The sequence below is a fragment of the Capra hircus genome, chromosome 4 (assembly GCF_001704415.2).
Source record: "Capra hircus breed San Clemente chromosome 4, ASM170441v1, whole genome shotgun sequence".
Classification (NCBI taxonomy): Eukaryota; Metazoa; Chordata; class Mammalia; order Artiodactyla; family Bovidae; genus Capra; species Capra hircus.
In genome coordinates, this window is record NC_030811.1 from 48,120,422 (window position 1) to 48,136,273 (window position 15,852).

The 15,852-nt window shown below is 40.8% G+C and overlaps 1 protein-coding gene across 7 annotated transcripts in view; it reads right to left on the reverse strand.

Annotated features, from left to right (window-relative positions):
- The window catches only part of ADAM22 (ADAM metallopeptidase domain 22), a 235,337-nt gene extending 220,881 nt beyond the window's left edge, over nt 1–14,456 (reverse strand). For all 7 annotated transcript variants that reach the window (XM_005679297.3, XM_013963374.2, XM_018047063.1 and 4 more), the window contains exons 1-2: nt 14,008–14,456; nt 13,386–13,546 (exon numbers count right to left, since the gene is read on the reverse strand). In XM_005679297.3, the coding sequence (XP_005679354.1) occupies nt 13,386–13,546; nt 14,008–14,098 (252 nt within the window). In that variant the 5' untranslated portion in view covers nt 14,099–14,456. The remainder of the gene's footprint in view (nt 1–13,385; nt 13,547–14,007) is intronic.

The following is a 15,852-nucleotide window of genomic DNA, read 5'->3' on the forward strand; positions in this document are numbered from 1 at the left end:
AGGGCTTAGAAAATGACATGAATGAGTTTGTCACAGTGATTAAAGCAGCTGACAACAAGGTTGCTTTATATGGCAGAATATCAGCCTGCCCATTACTGTCCGAGTTCCCGCCACTTTCTCTAGCCTTCTTTCGGCTTATCCTCATGACCCTGCCTTTCCTAATAAACCTGACCTCACTTGTGAAACAGGAGGGACAGCTACTGCAGCTCAGACTCTCACAGTGATGGGATCCTCCCAGAACCTGGGCGTTCTGCCTATACAGTGGGACTCTGTTAGGCCAGGCAGACAAGAATGTACTGGCAGACTTCCCTGATGGTCCAGTGGTTAAAACTGCGCTCCTAAGGCACGGGGCCCAGGCTTGATCCCTGGTCAGGGAACTAGATCCCACATGCCACAACAAAAGATCCTTCACGCCACAATTAAGGCCTAGTGTGGCCAAATAAATGGAGGGAGGAAAAAGTCCGTCGAAGGGAGAGGATAAAAGAGGTCAGAGATAAAGGTATAAACGTGGAAGGAGGCCCGTACTCCTCTCAAACCCCTCCCAACAAAAGATTTTAACAATCCAAAATAAAGAAAATACTGTGATGGTTGGAAATACATCAGAAGTACATAAAATCAGTCACATAAACGGTCACACCAGAACTCTTTTTCTGCATCTCTGAAACTGAAACAAAGGCAGATCATAAATATTTGCTGAGCACCAACTATCCATCAAGCAGAGTGTTAAACAGTGAACAAATAATAGTGAGCACAAACGACAAAGTTCCAACATTAGGTCCATCTCACGAGGACGAGTCATCCTAGGTGGCACTAGTAGTAAAGACTCCACCTGTCAATGCAGAAGATATGGGAGACATGGGTTCTGTCCCTGGCTTGAGAAGATTCACTGGAAGAAGGCATGGCAACCTACTCCAGTATTCCTGCCTGAAGAATCCCATGGACAGAGAGGCCTGGCAGGCTACAGTGCATGGGTGCAAAGGGTCAGACATGACTGAAGAGACTAAGCACGCATGCACATTAACACATCCAAATGGCCAGTACTCCAATATCACTGCATCAACACACACAAAATTCCTATAATTTCACGCCAAGCCTGTGAGGCAAGCTGAACTTTCAGGATACCTGTTAAAGTGCTTCATCATTGCTGCTGCTAAGTCGCTTCAGTCTTGTTCGACTCTGTGCGACCCCATAGATGGCAGCCCACCAGGCTCCTCTGTCCCTGAGATTCTCCAGGCAAGAACACTGGAGTGGGTTGCCATTTCCTTCTCCAATGCAGGAAAGTGAAAAGTGAAAGTGAAGTCACTCAATCGCGCCCAACTCAGCGACCCCATGGACTGCAGCCGGACTGCAGGCTCCTCCATCCATGGGATTTTCCAGGCAAGAGTACTGGAGTGGGTTGCCATTGCCTTCTCCATCATCATTGCACAATTCTGCATCATAATCCTGCAGCAATGGAGCAAGCAACCTCTCTGGAAGACTTCAAGAAATAACCGTTCAGCAAGCATGGAGGGTGGACCAGGCACATCACTCAGAGTTTAAGTTCACGGGATTATGAGCAGTGAGAACAAGGAGAGCGATTTTCGGAAGGTGACTATTCCAACAGCAAAGAGCCGAAGTGATACTCCATGCAATCCACACCCAAAGAGGAAAATGAAAGAGGGACAGCTTAAGGGAAACAAACGAAACAAAAGGAAAAACCAGATAAAAAAACAAACTTAAAGGTAAGTAGTAGAGTGGGAAGCTTGTTGAACTATAACACATTCTGCAAATCCCAAAATAAGTCAGTCCAGCAACAAGCGACAGGGATGGTTCCCGACACTGAATATAAATAACCTTTCAGAGGCTTGTTTTCACTTCAGTTGCTAAGAGAAAACGAGGCACTTGACAGAAAGAAAGTAGGGGGGAAAACACAAAATAAACCAAGGGTCACAGGGAAAGTGAACAGAGCAAGACTATGTTCACAAAAATGACAAATGGAAAGCGGCAATGGGAATGTGATGGAGCCTGTACCGAGAGCTGAGAAAAGAAAAAAATGAGAGGAAAGGAAAGAAAGAATTGACCAGGGAAAACCTACTATAACAACAAGGGTCTGGAGGCGTAAGAAAGGAATAGACTCTCTACCTCGTGGCATCAAATCCAGTTCTCATTTGCCTGTTGAGCACTTGCTACCTACAAGCCTCTGAGCTCAACAATGGGAAGAAATAAAAATGCAGATAAGGGTGCATGCCTTAACACCATGTTTTTCCTACAATTAAATTGAAATAATTCTTATTCCATCACCCGAGGACAACTGCAAACTTCATGATTTCATAAGCAGAACACTTAAAATAACATCCCAGACAACACATTAAACAATGACCTCAAGTAGATTTCGTATTAAGTTGGTTAAGTTTGAATGACTAATACTCTGCCTTCATTAATTATGAGAGAATACCGTCCATGCGAGATCATTAAGAACCCTAAGGCCATCACACTAAACTTACCTCAGAAACTAAACACAACGAAAAATCACAGTATTGCAGCAACAATATTTTTCTCCCTTTTTTTTCACCCTGGAGGACACTGAGAACCAGCAAAAGTTATTATACACCATGGTTTGAAATACCCTCATGTCTAGTCACTCATCCAGTCAGAAATGGCTTCAACTTTGGTGACAGCAATGAATACAACATGAATTTCGCCCACCTTCTTATCAATCAATATCTGTATAAGCTTTCAGGTACTTTTATGAGGAAATCAGTTCGAAAAATAGCAATGTACTATTTATAGCTAACCAAGCTGTATAAGACCCTAAAATGTAAGAACAGTTTTGTGGTCCTGAATCAATGATGTTTAAGTTTCTATCATAGTCAATAAAACTCTTCCTAAGAAATGGCTTGATTATTTAGCAAATGGTAAATTTGTAAATGCATCTGTAAAAACAAAAACAAAAACTTTCCATTCTTCTTATTAAATACTTTCCTAAAGTTTTCTTCAAAAGCACATCAAAGTATTCCTAAACTATTGCTAAACTGCAGGTGATACCAAACTAATCGTGAAAATGACCCAGTATTTATAAAAAATGAAGACTGACATCAAAATTATCTATCTCAATAGGAACAAATTTTCCAAACTCCAACTAACAAGATTCTTCTATTGCTAACACACTTTTTGAACACATACCAAGTGCATGTAAAATTAGCCCATTGCTCCTTTCGTACAAACTAAATATGATTTTTCAGAGCATCAATTCCTGCATGAGTTAGGAAATCAGTCTTTATGTAAGTATCATCTCTGACCCAGGAGAGGCACAGTCTGCAGTCTGAATTACATTAATGGGGAAGAGAAGAGGAGAGAGTCAGGAGAGGAGTGAAGGGGGAAGAAGGAGGAGGAGAAAGTAGCTCTTCCCCCTGAACCAAACATGCTCATGGGGGCATGGAAACAATCTCAGGGGTCATCAGAGCCAGTCTGACCAAAAAACACAAGGTTCTCTTTTAAAACGTAAGAGTGGAGCCAACCACTGAAACCTCGTGGGCTAAGATTAAAACCTCAGAAAGTGCCTCAGACTCCTTCAGGTCTCTTTTTCTAGTGGAGCCAGGAGGATACTGGACTGAGCTGGCACAGTGGACCCAGTATCTTCTCTCTAGATCTGATATTTTTTATTTTCCTGAATCTCACCTTCCACCACCCTTATACCCACAGTTTGCTCCTGTCCACGTTCTGATGTCTCAAGATCACTCTTCTGCCAACTCCTCCTATTCTAGCCTCTCCTAGATCGACACTGCCCTGCGTAACCTTGACTGCTATGGATGCATAGCTAGGTTCTAGGCCAGACTCTGGACAGGATATTCCAAAGGCACTAAAAACCCATGAGAGAATTCACGTACATCAGGTCTGTGACGTGGCATTTTCCTCTGCAGCATCTTGCTAATCTAATCCAAAGAAAGAGAAACCATTGATCCCAGAGCCTAAGCTCTGACCAGGTAATAGCAATTGGTGTGTACCAGCCTGCTACTAACATCCTGACCTCAATTTCTTGCAAACAAGCCTGCTTAAAAAGCAAACTGAAAAAAAAAAAAAAAGTATATAAGAATAGAAATTGACTAACCAGAGGGGAAAGCTAGAGGCATAAGTCCATGCCAATCATAATAAGTGGTTGAAAAGAACTGTCCACCCATTCTACTGCCTTACTTAGAAAATTTTAAAACGACTTATAAAATGTGAGCTCTTGAGGCTGAGTTTCAGGAAAGTATCATTGATTTCCCATCTTCAAAGAGTCATCTAATGTTCTTTTACTTGGGACAAAAGAAAAAATACAGCAAAGGGGCAACTATTGCTAAGTGCTAAAATCTCCTGATACAAAATTAATTTTTAAAAAGGAGAAGAAAAATGTTGAAGGAAATGGCAATCCACTCCAGTATTCTTGCCTGAAAAATCCCATGGGCAGAGGAGCCTGGGGGGCTACAGTCCATAGGGTTCCAAACAGTTGGACTATTTGGACATGACTGAGCGACTAAGCACGGACCCTTACAGATGAATATAATTCTGAAACATCCCTTCAATACAAACAACAAATAGATGGTGAGACAGAGTGGGGCAGAGGGAAAGAGGGATTAAACTTTTTCCTTCTCTGTCCAGCTTTAGAACTGCTGATATTTCTGGATCATAGTACTACATTTTAAATTTTATTTTCAAAATAAATTTATATATAATAGTCTGCTCTGGGGAAAACAGATTTCTGTCTTAAAAGCAACTCAAAAGGTAAAATGAAGAAGGACACTTAGAACTTTAAAATCAGTTCTTCTATATGATGTCTTCATATTTTTTGAAATACAGCATTTTAAACTCCATTTCTGTGTCCAATCGTAATTATCAAAGGTGCTGTACATTCAATATTTGAAAACACAAAAAAGTATTCATTAATTTATTCATTTGGAACACAACAGCATTCCAAAAGAGAGTTCAGCTTGTTTTATGTGGATAATTACCAGAAAAAAATTTCAAGTGGATAAGAAAACCAGGGGAGAAAGAAAACTCATTAATTCAATAAATATTTATTAAGCATCAACTCTGTGCCAGTCACTGCTCTAGGCAGTGAAGATGTGTGGTGACCAAACAGACAAGATCACTATTCTTGTGTCTTTGACAGCTCGATGATGGCATAGTGAAAGAAAGACAATAAACAAGTCAATTGTTAAAGGAATGTCAAGTGCTAGGAAGGAAAACAGAGTACTGGTGACAAGAAGGGGAATGGACTAGGACTACCTTTTCAAAGTGAACAAATGAAACCTCTTGAGATCACATTTTTAAAGCCTAATATTTACTTCAATTTAAATCTAACATGCACTTGAAAATGTGCACAGATACGAATTCCCAGGTTGATAAGTTAGCACAAGTCAAGAGGATTTCAGATGACTTTTGTATTGAAATGGGGATGATGAGCAGGAACAGGACAATGATCTAGGAATGAAGCTACTATGAAAACTCATGCTAAGACTTCTCCTCTGGAAGAGAGCACAGCTCTCCTGGAAACTTTTGGCATCCACATTAAGGAAGGGAACAAAAGTATAAGACAAATCTCTCCTCTTTGTCCTGATGAGAAATCATGCTTAATGTTCTCCACGACTTCAATGTAACTGGTTTTGAGGAATATTTCTTACAAGATTCCTTCAAATTATCCTTTAGAAAAAGCCGGGAAAGTGATTGAAGTGGTCAGGGGAGTGACTGAGAAAGTGTTAGCTGTTCAGTCATGTCCAACTCTTTGCAACCCATGGACCGTAGCCCACCAGGCTCCTCTGTCCATGGAATTCTGCAGGCAAGAACAGTGGAGTAGATTGTCATTCCCTTCTCCAGGGGATCTTCCCAACGCAGGGATCGAACTCAGATCTCCTGTTGATACCAATTCAAATACCAAGTTCCCTTGTGACTAACTGAAATCCAAAGAGATTTATGAAAAAATAACTTAAATCTTGAGAATACAAAGAGCTCCTCGGCCCTGGATGCAAACTGGAATCCCCTGAAGACTTCAAAAGAAAAACCAAACTCTTACCCTAGAATCTCTGGAGGTGAGGCCAGTGCCCTACAAAGGAACAGATGATAATTCTCCATAAATAGCTTCTGTTACATGAATTTCTGACAGATAAAACTCCAAGTACTCAGAGTGCAGATATTCTCTGCTGCTATTCAGATGCACATGCAGATATTTCCTTGTGGTTAAAAGAATATCTGAGGTACGGTTTCCCTGGTGGTCCAGTGGCTAGGACTCCAGGCTTCCACTGCACGGGGAATGAATTCAATCTCTGGTTGGGGAACTAGGATCCTGTGCCTCACAACATGGTCAAAATAAATGAATGTTTTAAATGTTTAAAAAAAAACTGAGATAGAAGTAGAAATCGTAACCATTTCTAGAAATGAAAACCTATAACAAGTCCAAAACATCACCTCAAGTCACCCCTAAATGAAGTTAGCAAGAGAGGAGATCAGGGTAGCGTAGGCAATCAGGTAGGAGATCAGTTAGATAGGAGATCACGTCAAGAGTTTTCAAGAAATGTTACATTTGTTCCAACTCATAGATAAATGGGTAACCACATATTAAATAAGAAGCAAAGATTACAAAAGGGTCATTTTATGTTAATCTCTAACATTTTCTTTGAGAATTCTTAACCCAGTTCTATTACTTATCAGTTGTATAACCTTGGGCTGATTAATTAGCTTCCTTAAGCCTCAGTTTCCTCATCTATAAAATGGGTATAATCATGCCTACCTCATAATGAGAGATAACACATATAAATCACTCAGCACAGTGCCTGACATAAATAGTAAATATTAATTCTTATTTTTCAACTCTTTCTAATGCTTTTATTACCTAAGTGAACATATCCAGCTAGACGTTCACAGAAGCTATCATTTTGGTTATTATTGATTATGTATCTCTTTGACCTGAATGCTTTGACATTTGGGACTCTGGAGCTATTTGTTCTGGGAAGACATGAAAGATATTTTATATCTTTTCATTTGAAAAAGTACACACAAATATGGATTTCTATTGAGCATCTCATGTTTCTGCTTTATAAAGCTTAGACCACAAAAAAGCATATATAATTTTAGTATTGACAATTGGATACTGAAATCTTTGATTTACAAAGAAGATTTGATCAATGTGCACATCCAGTTTGAAAACAAAACACACATCCTTTGAGAGGTGTTGTTCACCTTTTAAATGTTAAATATCTTTATATATTCCATTCTCATTCTCAAGGTAGTAGAAAAGTTTCTTCACTACTGTACAACTTTTTAAAGATATTTTCAAGTGCTGCAAGAAATATATAGCTCCAGGGGAACGGATGTAAGAAATCATTGACCCCAGCACCACTGAATGATATCCAAGGAAATGTTGATGACTTCCTGCAGAAAGGCCAGTTTAGCATAGTGCTTCAGCACACAGGCAGTGCAGTGGAACTGAAAAGATTGCGTTCAAAAACCCTCTCAGCTATCTACCAGCTTTGTAATTTTGCAGTTAAATATTACTGTCACATGATTCTTGTGAGGATGCAATAAGTGGTATAGGTCACAAGTACTCAGATAACTGTTTGGCACATAAAAAGTAGCCACATATGTTACCATTTATTAAATGTTATTAAATATTTTAGTGTATTCTGTAACATGACAACACTGTATAAGTATTTCTCTCTTCTGATTTCTCTTGCCTTTCTCCTTCTCGCCATTCATCTCAAGGTGTTTTCCTTTTCTTGCATCCTCCCCAACTCTTTAATAATATCCTTTTTCCTTTTGGGGTTTATCCATAATCCTTAATGGTGGATGTGGCAATATCTGGACCCCACTGGAGTTAAAGAGTACTACTAACCCTATATGACAAGAAAGCAGGCCTTCCTCCATGTACTTTTAGAAGAGGCTTTCATCATTAAAAATGACAGAACACTTGGCATTCATTAAAATAAGAGAAGGCAAATAAAACTTAAGGACAATTTTTATCATCCCATAAGCTCTTAGAGTTGGTCACAGTTTTCCATGTGTAGCTGTAAAGAAGAGATGAAAGACATTCTTTTGTGCACGGTGAAACAATTGGGCAGAATTTCAAAGATTCCCAAAAGAAATAAATACAAATTGGGATCTCATAGACTGAAAACAAGATGTAAGAATACTACAATTATAAATTTTATTTTCTTTTAATTATGTAATTGTAAGAGAAGGTTGGTAGGAAAATAAAAATGTGCTGGGGAATGTCTCCTTCCTGTTTATTACAGTGGAACAAATTTTTTACTGGTTGCACAGTTTTATCAATATTGAGCTATTTAGGTTTAACAAATGCACATTAAGGGAAAAAAAGATGTATGTCCTATACTCACAAAATATTTCTAATTTCTAGGAGCCCTTTTTCTCCAGGAAAGCAGTACTACGGACAATGGACAGTCATGCTAAAGCAGTGTTCCCAAGTGAAACAACCCAATTTTTGGTGCAGCTCATGCATGCTGAGGCATATAGATAATTATGTTCATAAAAACAGTGCACAGCTATCTCTTGCCATCCTGTGCCCATCTTGCATTTCCCCATTCATTACTGATTATCAAAGCTATAATAAATGGTAGGTCTATGTTCTCGACACTTGACTACTTGAGAGGCTTACAAACGCTTTCCAGGGAATGAGATAGAAAACAAGTAGCCTGTCTATTCACTGACAAAGACTTCTGATAAAAAGAAATTCTGCTACTTGTAGCAAAACCAATTACTGGCTGCCAAACAAATTTCTTGAAAATGTATGGGGTGACCACACAGCAAAACAAGCCTATCTACCACACAGCAAATAACCTATCTTTGATGCTGCGCTAAATCTATCATGCTTGGCTTGCAAAAAAAAAAAAAGAGTAACCAGGAAGGTGCTTGCTCTTTATAATAGCAATTACGTGACCATCGGTTTCAAACCAATAGCAGAACTCTGTAAGTGATACCTTGCTTATATGGGTGTTCTATTAAAATATGTTTTATCCTATTATCTGCAACATACAATTTTTTCAGCATAAGTAAGTTCGAGTCAGATGAAAGGAAGACTGCATACTTTGAATATTCCAGTTCTGCATGCTCTTTTACAGAACTGAAATTACTTCAGATCAGGAAGACAGTCTTGAGGAAAGCAAGGTTACCGAAGATCAAATACAATTCCTTTGACTACCATTTCTAGAACTTCATGGCACAATAAGCTTTCAGTATGGGTCAGTCATCTGATTCAGGATGAAAATAAAAGTATACATTCAAGTAACTGGTCATACAAATATGGACTTATACCAACAGAATTAATTATTTCACACCTATCAAATTGCCAGTATTTCCACAGAACTAAAATAAATTTTCCAAAAACATAAAATGTGCAGTTCCATTTTGGGATGAAAACTGAAGTAAGGACACAGTAAAAGTAAAATTAAGGTGTTTTATATCATCATAGTTCTTGTGAGCGTTCTCAAACATTAAGCAAAACATTGCTGGTTTCCTTACTCTAGATCAATGACTCTATCTTACCAGGTAAGAAACGATTCTTCAGTTAGGTTAGATGACCTATAAGATTTCTTTCATCTTTATAATCATTAAGATTCCATTTAGTTATGTAAACTTGAGTAATTTGTAACTTACTTCTGGGAAAATGTTAAATTCCGGTAATTAGGGCACCATTTTGCATTAAAGTGATGTCATAAAATTTCTAAATAGTACTCAACCAGCCTAAGGGAGTTAATGTTATTTAACAAAACTCATATAGTGCTTGTAGAACATGCAGAACTGTTCTAAGTGCTACATAAATATTAACTCATTTATACTAAGCAGCTAAGTATGTTTAGTAACTAAGTTCTTATGAAGCTTAATGAGTATGTGAATTGGCATTGAACAATGAATTAAAGCGAACAACCACATTCACTCAGCCTTTGAAATTAACATTATTCATTTCTAACAATTAGGGTTATACCATAACAACATGATGGTATAGGTAAGTCTAGTAGGTTACCTATACGTAGGCCGGTAACTCTACTTACTGAAATCTTTGAACTGCCTTCAGGAGAAGCCCAAATTCCTCAGCAAGTCATGAAAGTGCTGTAGTATCTATTTTCTGGTTTGTTTCTTCTGTCCCTTAAATCGTAACTATTTGCAGTCAAAAATGCATCTGATTTCACATGTCCATGTATCTGCTGACCCTTCATTTGATATGACCACCCCTCCCCTATAATTTGGTCAGTTCTTACCAACCCTCAAAACACAGTTCAGATAGTGCCTCCCCTTGACAACCCACCCTGACTGCTCAGCTAGGTTAAGCACTGTCTTCTCTGCTTCCACATCTCTCTGTGATCACCTCCAGAAAATCACACACAAGGACACAGTGTAACTACCTATCTTTTCATTTATCTTCCTACTTGTCTGTAAACTCCTTAAAGGCTAGAACTGAGTCTTTTACCTCTAAATCCCCAAGGTCTTACAAAATAAAAAAAAAAAATGGTATACAGCATGAACTCAAGTATATAAATGTCTTTTAAATAAACAAATCAGTATATACCTTTGTGAGCTGATAGAAAGCATCTTAATTTTATTATTAGAAAGGAAGTTGTTAAACATATTTATGAGTATAAATTACATCCATTTAATCACCAAAAAAAACAAGGTCCATATATAATTAACTTATGTTTTTAGATTCAATGAACAGTTCTCAATGAAATAAGAAATGACACATTGCAGGACCACTCCTCAGTTTCCTAACTGGAGGAAATGTTGGCATACGGCAACTAAGTCCTCACAACTCTGCCAGATTCAGCCCTACTAGTCAGTGATCACTAACTGTAGCTGAGGAACATAGTAAACTGCTGTAGCTGCCTAGATGACCCAGCATGCAACCAAATGCACTATTTGTACCTCACCAGGTGCCAGAATGGAGATAACTGCTTGTCATAATTACTTGGATAACAAGACAGTATCTTCACTCTCATTTCTGACTTGAATGAATAAACTACTCATGCTGTTGTTTAAGCTGCTGCTGCTGCTGCTAAGTCGCTTCAATTGTGTCCAATTCTGTGCGACCCGATAGACGGCAGCCCACCAGGCTCCGCCATCCCTGGGATTCTCCAGGCAAGAACACTGGAGTGGGTTGCCACTTCCTTCTCCAATGCATGAACGTGAAAAGTGAAAGTGAAGTGGCTCAGTCATGTCCGACTCTTCGAGACCCCATGGACTGCAGCCTACCAGGCTCCTCCATCCATGGGATCTTCCAGGCAAGAGTACTGGAGTGGGGTGCCATTGCCTTCTCCAGTTCTTTAAGCTAAATCCTACCAATTCATTCACACCTCTCCACAAGTGAGGGCATTTGGTGGTCACGGTCATTCTTCTCAAATGTGAGGTTTCTCCTTGTAGGACGTAGAAGCTGCACAGGCCCCAAGTACCTTCTGCCCCAAGTGGAGAGATCTATGAACCAATAAAACACCCACAAAAGTGGTATTCCAGAAATGGGGAGAAAAAGGAGGACTGGCCTGTTGTCCAAGAATAGCAGTCTTTCACCGACACAGAGAAGGGCAGAGGGTACCTAAAGACATCACCAGCATGAGGCAGAGGCTCCAGGAGTCTCCAGGTTCAATCCTGCAGTTTTCTTTTTCTCCATCTCTACTTTCTTCCTCTCTGATTTGTTTTAAAGCACTGTGATTTGTTTTAAAGCAATGTCTATATAAGCAAAAATTTGGCTGGTGGAAGACTCTATTGGATGAGAGACCCCATATCTTCAATGAATAAATTGTATGGAAAAAAGGAAGAAAAAGGATGAGGGAAACCATGCATTAAAGAGGCTTTAAAAAAACTAATTGCAGTTTATAAACATTATCTGGATCCTGGTTCAAACAAACTTATATATAATATTTATATGTCTATTTTATATATTTATATATAATATATTGACATATTCAATATATATTAGCTATAATATCATGATTACATTTTCTAAAAAATCCTTGTCTTTTAGAGGTGCATAAATTCTTTTATGAAATGTTTCAAAATAATACAGAAAGGAAAAGAAAATAGGATGTATATAAAATAAGATTGGCTATGAATTGCAAATTGCTGAAGCTCAGAGTTCATTATAATTGTCTACTTTTGTGTGTGTGTGTTTGAAATTTTTTGTAATAAAAGTTACAAATGAGTGTGAGAATATTCCTCTACAGAAGTAATTCTAACAGTGTTTGATGCTTCTTCAGCTTTACTATGGAAACAAATCATAATGGAAAGGTATTTACCAAACATTAATTCAAATGATGGGATCCTTCACTAAAACTTGACATATTAAATTTGCTATTATAATAATCTAGTTGATGGATATTACTATAGCACTTTAATTTCTATCATGTTAAGATTTTAACAAAATTAAGGACTTGGCTACAAATAAGGAACATTTTTCTATTTTTACATACTTTACACTTATAGTAAATTACTATGATTATCACATCAAGACACATCTTAAAATATTAAGAATATATTTAGACATGTAAAAATATTCAGCCTACTTTAGTGAAGTGTGCAAAATTTTCAACTACAAGAACATGTTCTATCTTAATATGTACTTACAGGTGGATGAACTGGTTGCCAGGTTGATACATGTAAATAAAAAAAAAATGCTTGCAGAGCCCCAAAATATTTACTTAGATTAAACAGTAAGTTCAAAAATGAATTTTCAAGCATATCTGTGACTGTGTGATATTGACCTAAATATGCTAAACGGTAGTTAGATTTTTATTTTAAAACATACTTTATCAATGCCCCCAAAGCCACACTGCCCTAATTACACCAAGAGGACTGCTACCAATAAAGAAAGGGGAGAAGGGTATGTCTTCTTTGTAAGGTGGAGGTGACTGGGTCCATCTCCGATGTCCATAAATTGAGTGAGTTGAGAACCTTGTAGTTCAGCTTACTTTTAAGGTTTAAGTTTAGATAGGGATGTCTACGCTTGTTTTCCCAATTTTCCTACAGTACCAATCTTGGCTTAAATCACACAAAGCCCTCTCTTTGAGAATTAAAACAACAACAACCACAACAACAATAATGATATAAATCCTGCTCAAATATTATATCCCTTCTTACACACGGCTTTTGCTTGGCAGCGGTGAGAGGGTCTCCGCCCCTTCACTCAGGTTGCCGCACACATGGAGGCATCCCGCACAAACACCTCTTGAGCAAAGCCCCTGGCCTGTGACTCTTTGGGGGTTCTGTCCGCCTTTCTCTTCTTTCTTTTGCACAGGGAGCGCCATATATGACTCGCAAGAGAATTGCGCTGCTTTCACCCAAGACACTGCATCTCCAGGGCAACCGAGAGCAAACGCAGGGTCGGAGTGGGCCGGGCCGCGCGTAGGACCACCCCTCTGGACCGCGCCTCTCACCTGCCCACTGCTGGGGTCGCCCCGCACCCGCGTGTCCAGCGCGTCGTGCCCAGTTTCGTCTTCTCCACCCGAGCTGTAGATGAGCCGGAGTGGCACGATGCTCTGGCGCTCCAGGAAGCGGTTTTCGTTCCTCCTCTCCAGCTCCGTCAACGAGGCGTCTCCTTCGGGCAGGAAAGAGGGGAAGGAAGAATTAAGAAGAAAAGGAGAAAATAATGACCCTGACGGACACTCGTCCATCCTGCGGTCCGATGATTCCCCAGAGAAGATCCTACCTCCCCTCCCTCTCAGACCCCATCTGGGAAGGACGCAGAGATACCAGACGCAAAGCCTTGGACCAGCTCATCTGAGAGCATCCAAGATTGGGGCCCAAAAGCAGAGCCCCCTCTCCCATCCTCCGCATTCCTCTTCTACTTCCGAAGAAAAACAAGCATTTGACCTAAAGCTTCTAACGCATCCGCGCGCCCCCACAATATATTTTTGCTTCACTTCTCACCACCCTTCTAAATGAAAAAATCTCCCCGCTAACTCGGGAAATGGGGATGCCCCTTTATCATGCGCTTGAGGGCTGCAAAGATGCCCGGAAAATGGTACGTCCCAGAGCCACAGAGGGCGGCGAACTTACCTGCCCGGCCGCAGCGCGCCGGGGGACAGGTCCCCAGGGTGCAGAGCAGCAAGAAGGGCACGGACACAGCCGTCGCTGCCGCCGCCTGCATGGTGCTGCCGTCCGCCCGCCTCGCCCGAGATGCTCAGCTCCTCATGCCCAGGCAGCCGCGTCCGGATCCCGCGCCCCGCGCCCCGCGCCCGGGGCTAGCCTGGGCCACCAGCTCCCAGCCCCGGCCCGAGCAGTGGCGACCCGGGCGCTGCAGCCTCCACCGCGGCGCTGCCTCAGTGCTGCATTGTGCTCCGCGGGCGCTTCCGCTGGTGGGGGGAGCGAGCGAGTGCTGCATTGGGCGGTTGGCTGTAGCTAAGTGGTTTCTAGCGCCTCCCACCTCATCCCCTGGCAGAGGCTCCGGCGGGCGACGAGCGCTCGGCGGGGAGCGAGCGCCTGCTGCAATCGCCCCCTGCACTGGAGCAGGGGCGCGCGCACGAGAGTCAGCTGGGAAATGTAGTTCTCTCTCCACGTCCTGCTGTCTCCACGACGGCGCGGACTGTCGCGACCTCGTGACCACGGAATCATCTACAGCCTGGAGATGGGAGGGAGGAAAAGGGCAAGAGAAAGAAAGGTCATTGCTGGCAAGGCCTCCTGGGACCGAAGATGCCCTAGATGCGCCACTGCAGAAGCCAGGATTCAGCCACTGCGTCCCCCAAGAACTGCAATGATGTTTCCTTCAGATGTAGTAGTTAATTTAAATTATGATCAGGCAATCATACCCTCAAGATTACATGGATTACGTGGTAAAGTAACTATTCAACAAACATCAACTGAGGACCCACTGTGTGCGCGGTGGTCGACTTAAGAGCAAGGGACACAATGGTGAAGGACAGGGCTGTAAGAGGTACCAGCTATTGAGTTAATACCATTTTGTACAATACTGGGATGTTTTCCTCATTCCGTGGCAGAATTTTTTATACTCCCTGCCTTTTTTACTCCCTGCCTCTATTGAGGTGAGCTTCCCTGGTGGCTCAGCGGTTAAAGCGTCTGACTCCAATGCAGTGAGACCCGGGTTTGATCTCTGGGTCAGGAAGATCCCCTGGAGAAGGAAATGGCAACCCACTCCAGTATTCTTGCCTGGAGAATCTCACGGACAGAGGAGCCTGGTAGGCTACAGTCAGCCCCACGGGGTCGCAAAGAGTCGGACACGACTGAGCGACTTCATTTCACTTCCTCTTCTATTGAGGTGGTTTCAGATTCCTTCACCATTGTGGTGTTTTGAAAATACACGCCAATGAGCCAGTGTCCCAGATCAAGTGTGGTATCCAGAATTAAATACAACTTAGACAAGGTTTCACAGAAAGGGATTCTTTTCTCTGTTGTCCTAAATTCTTGCCTAAGAGAACAATCCATCATATTTTGGTAATTGTATCTCACCAAACTTATTGTCGCTTTGAAAAATTTTCCCCAAATCTTCAACTAATGAGACCCTTAAGAATTCTATATATGACATGCGACTGAAGCCTGAATAGGGCTACAAGATTTCAATAGTGCACTCTAGACCTTGATGCAGAAGATTTCACAATACAGTAAAATAAAATTAGAACCCAAGGCCTAGAGAAGCCCTTAACCTTCATTTCCTACATCACGAACCCAAATTCTTACCCCAGTTCTCTCAGTTGGGAGAAATAATTTTACAGTTTTGTAACTACTGTGCTGCTGTAAATATGCCCCGAAATTTTTAAATTTAAATCTCTTGTTATAAGCAATGCCCTGTGTATGTGTTGTGAGCATTTCTTTAAGGCAGATTATACCAGAACAAGAAATCGTTTGGTTTACAGGGTTAGCCCATTATTTTTAGTGTAATAGATGCAT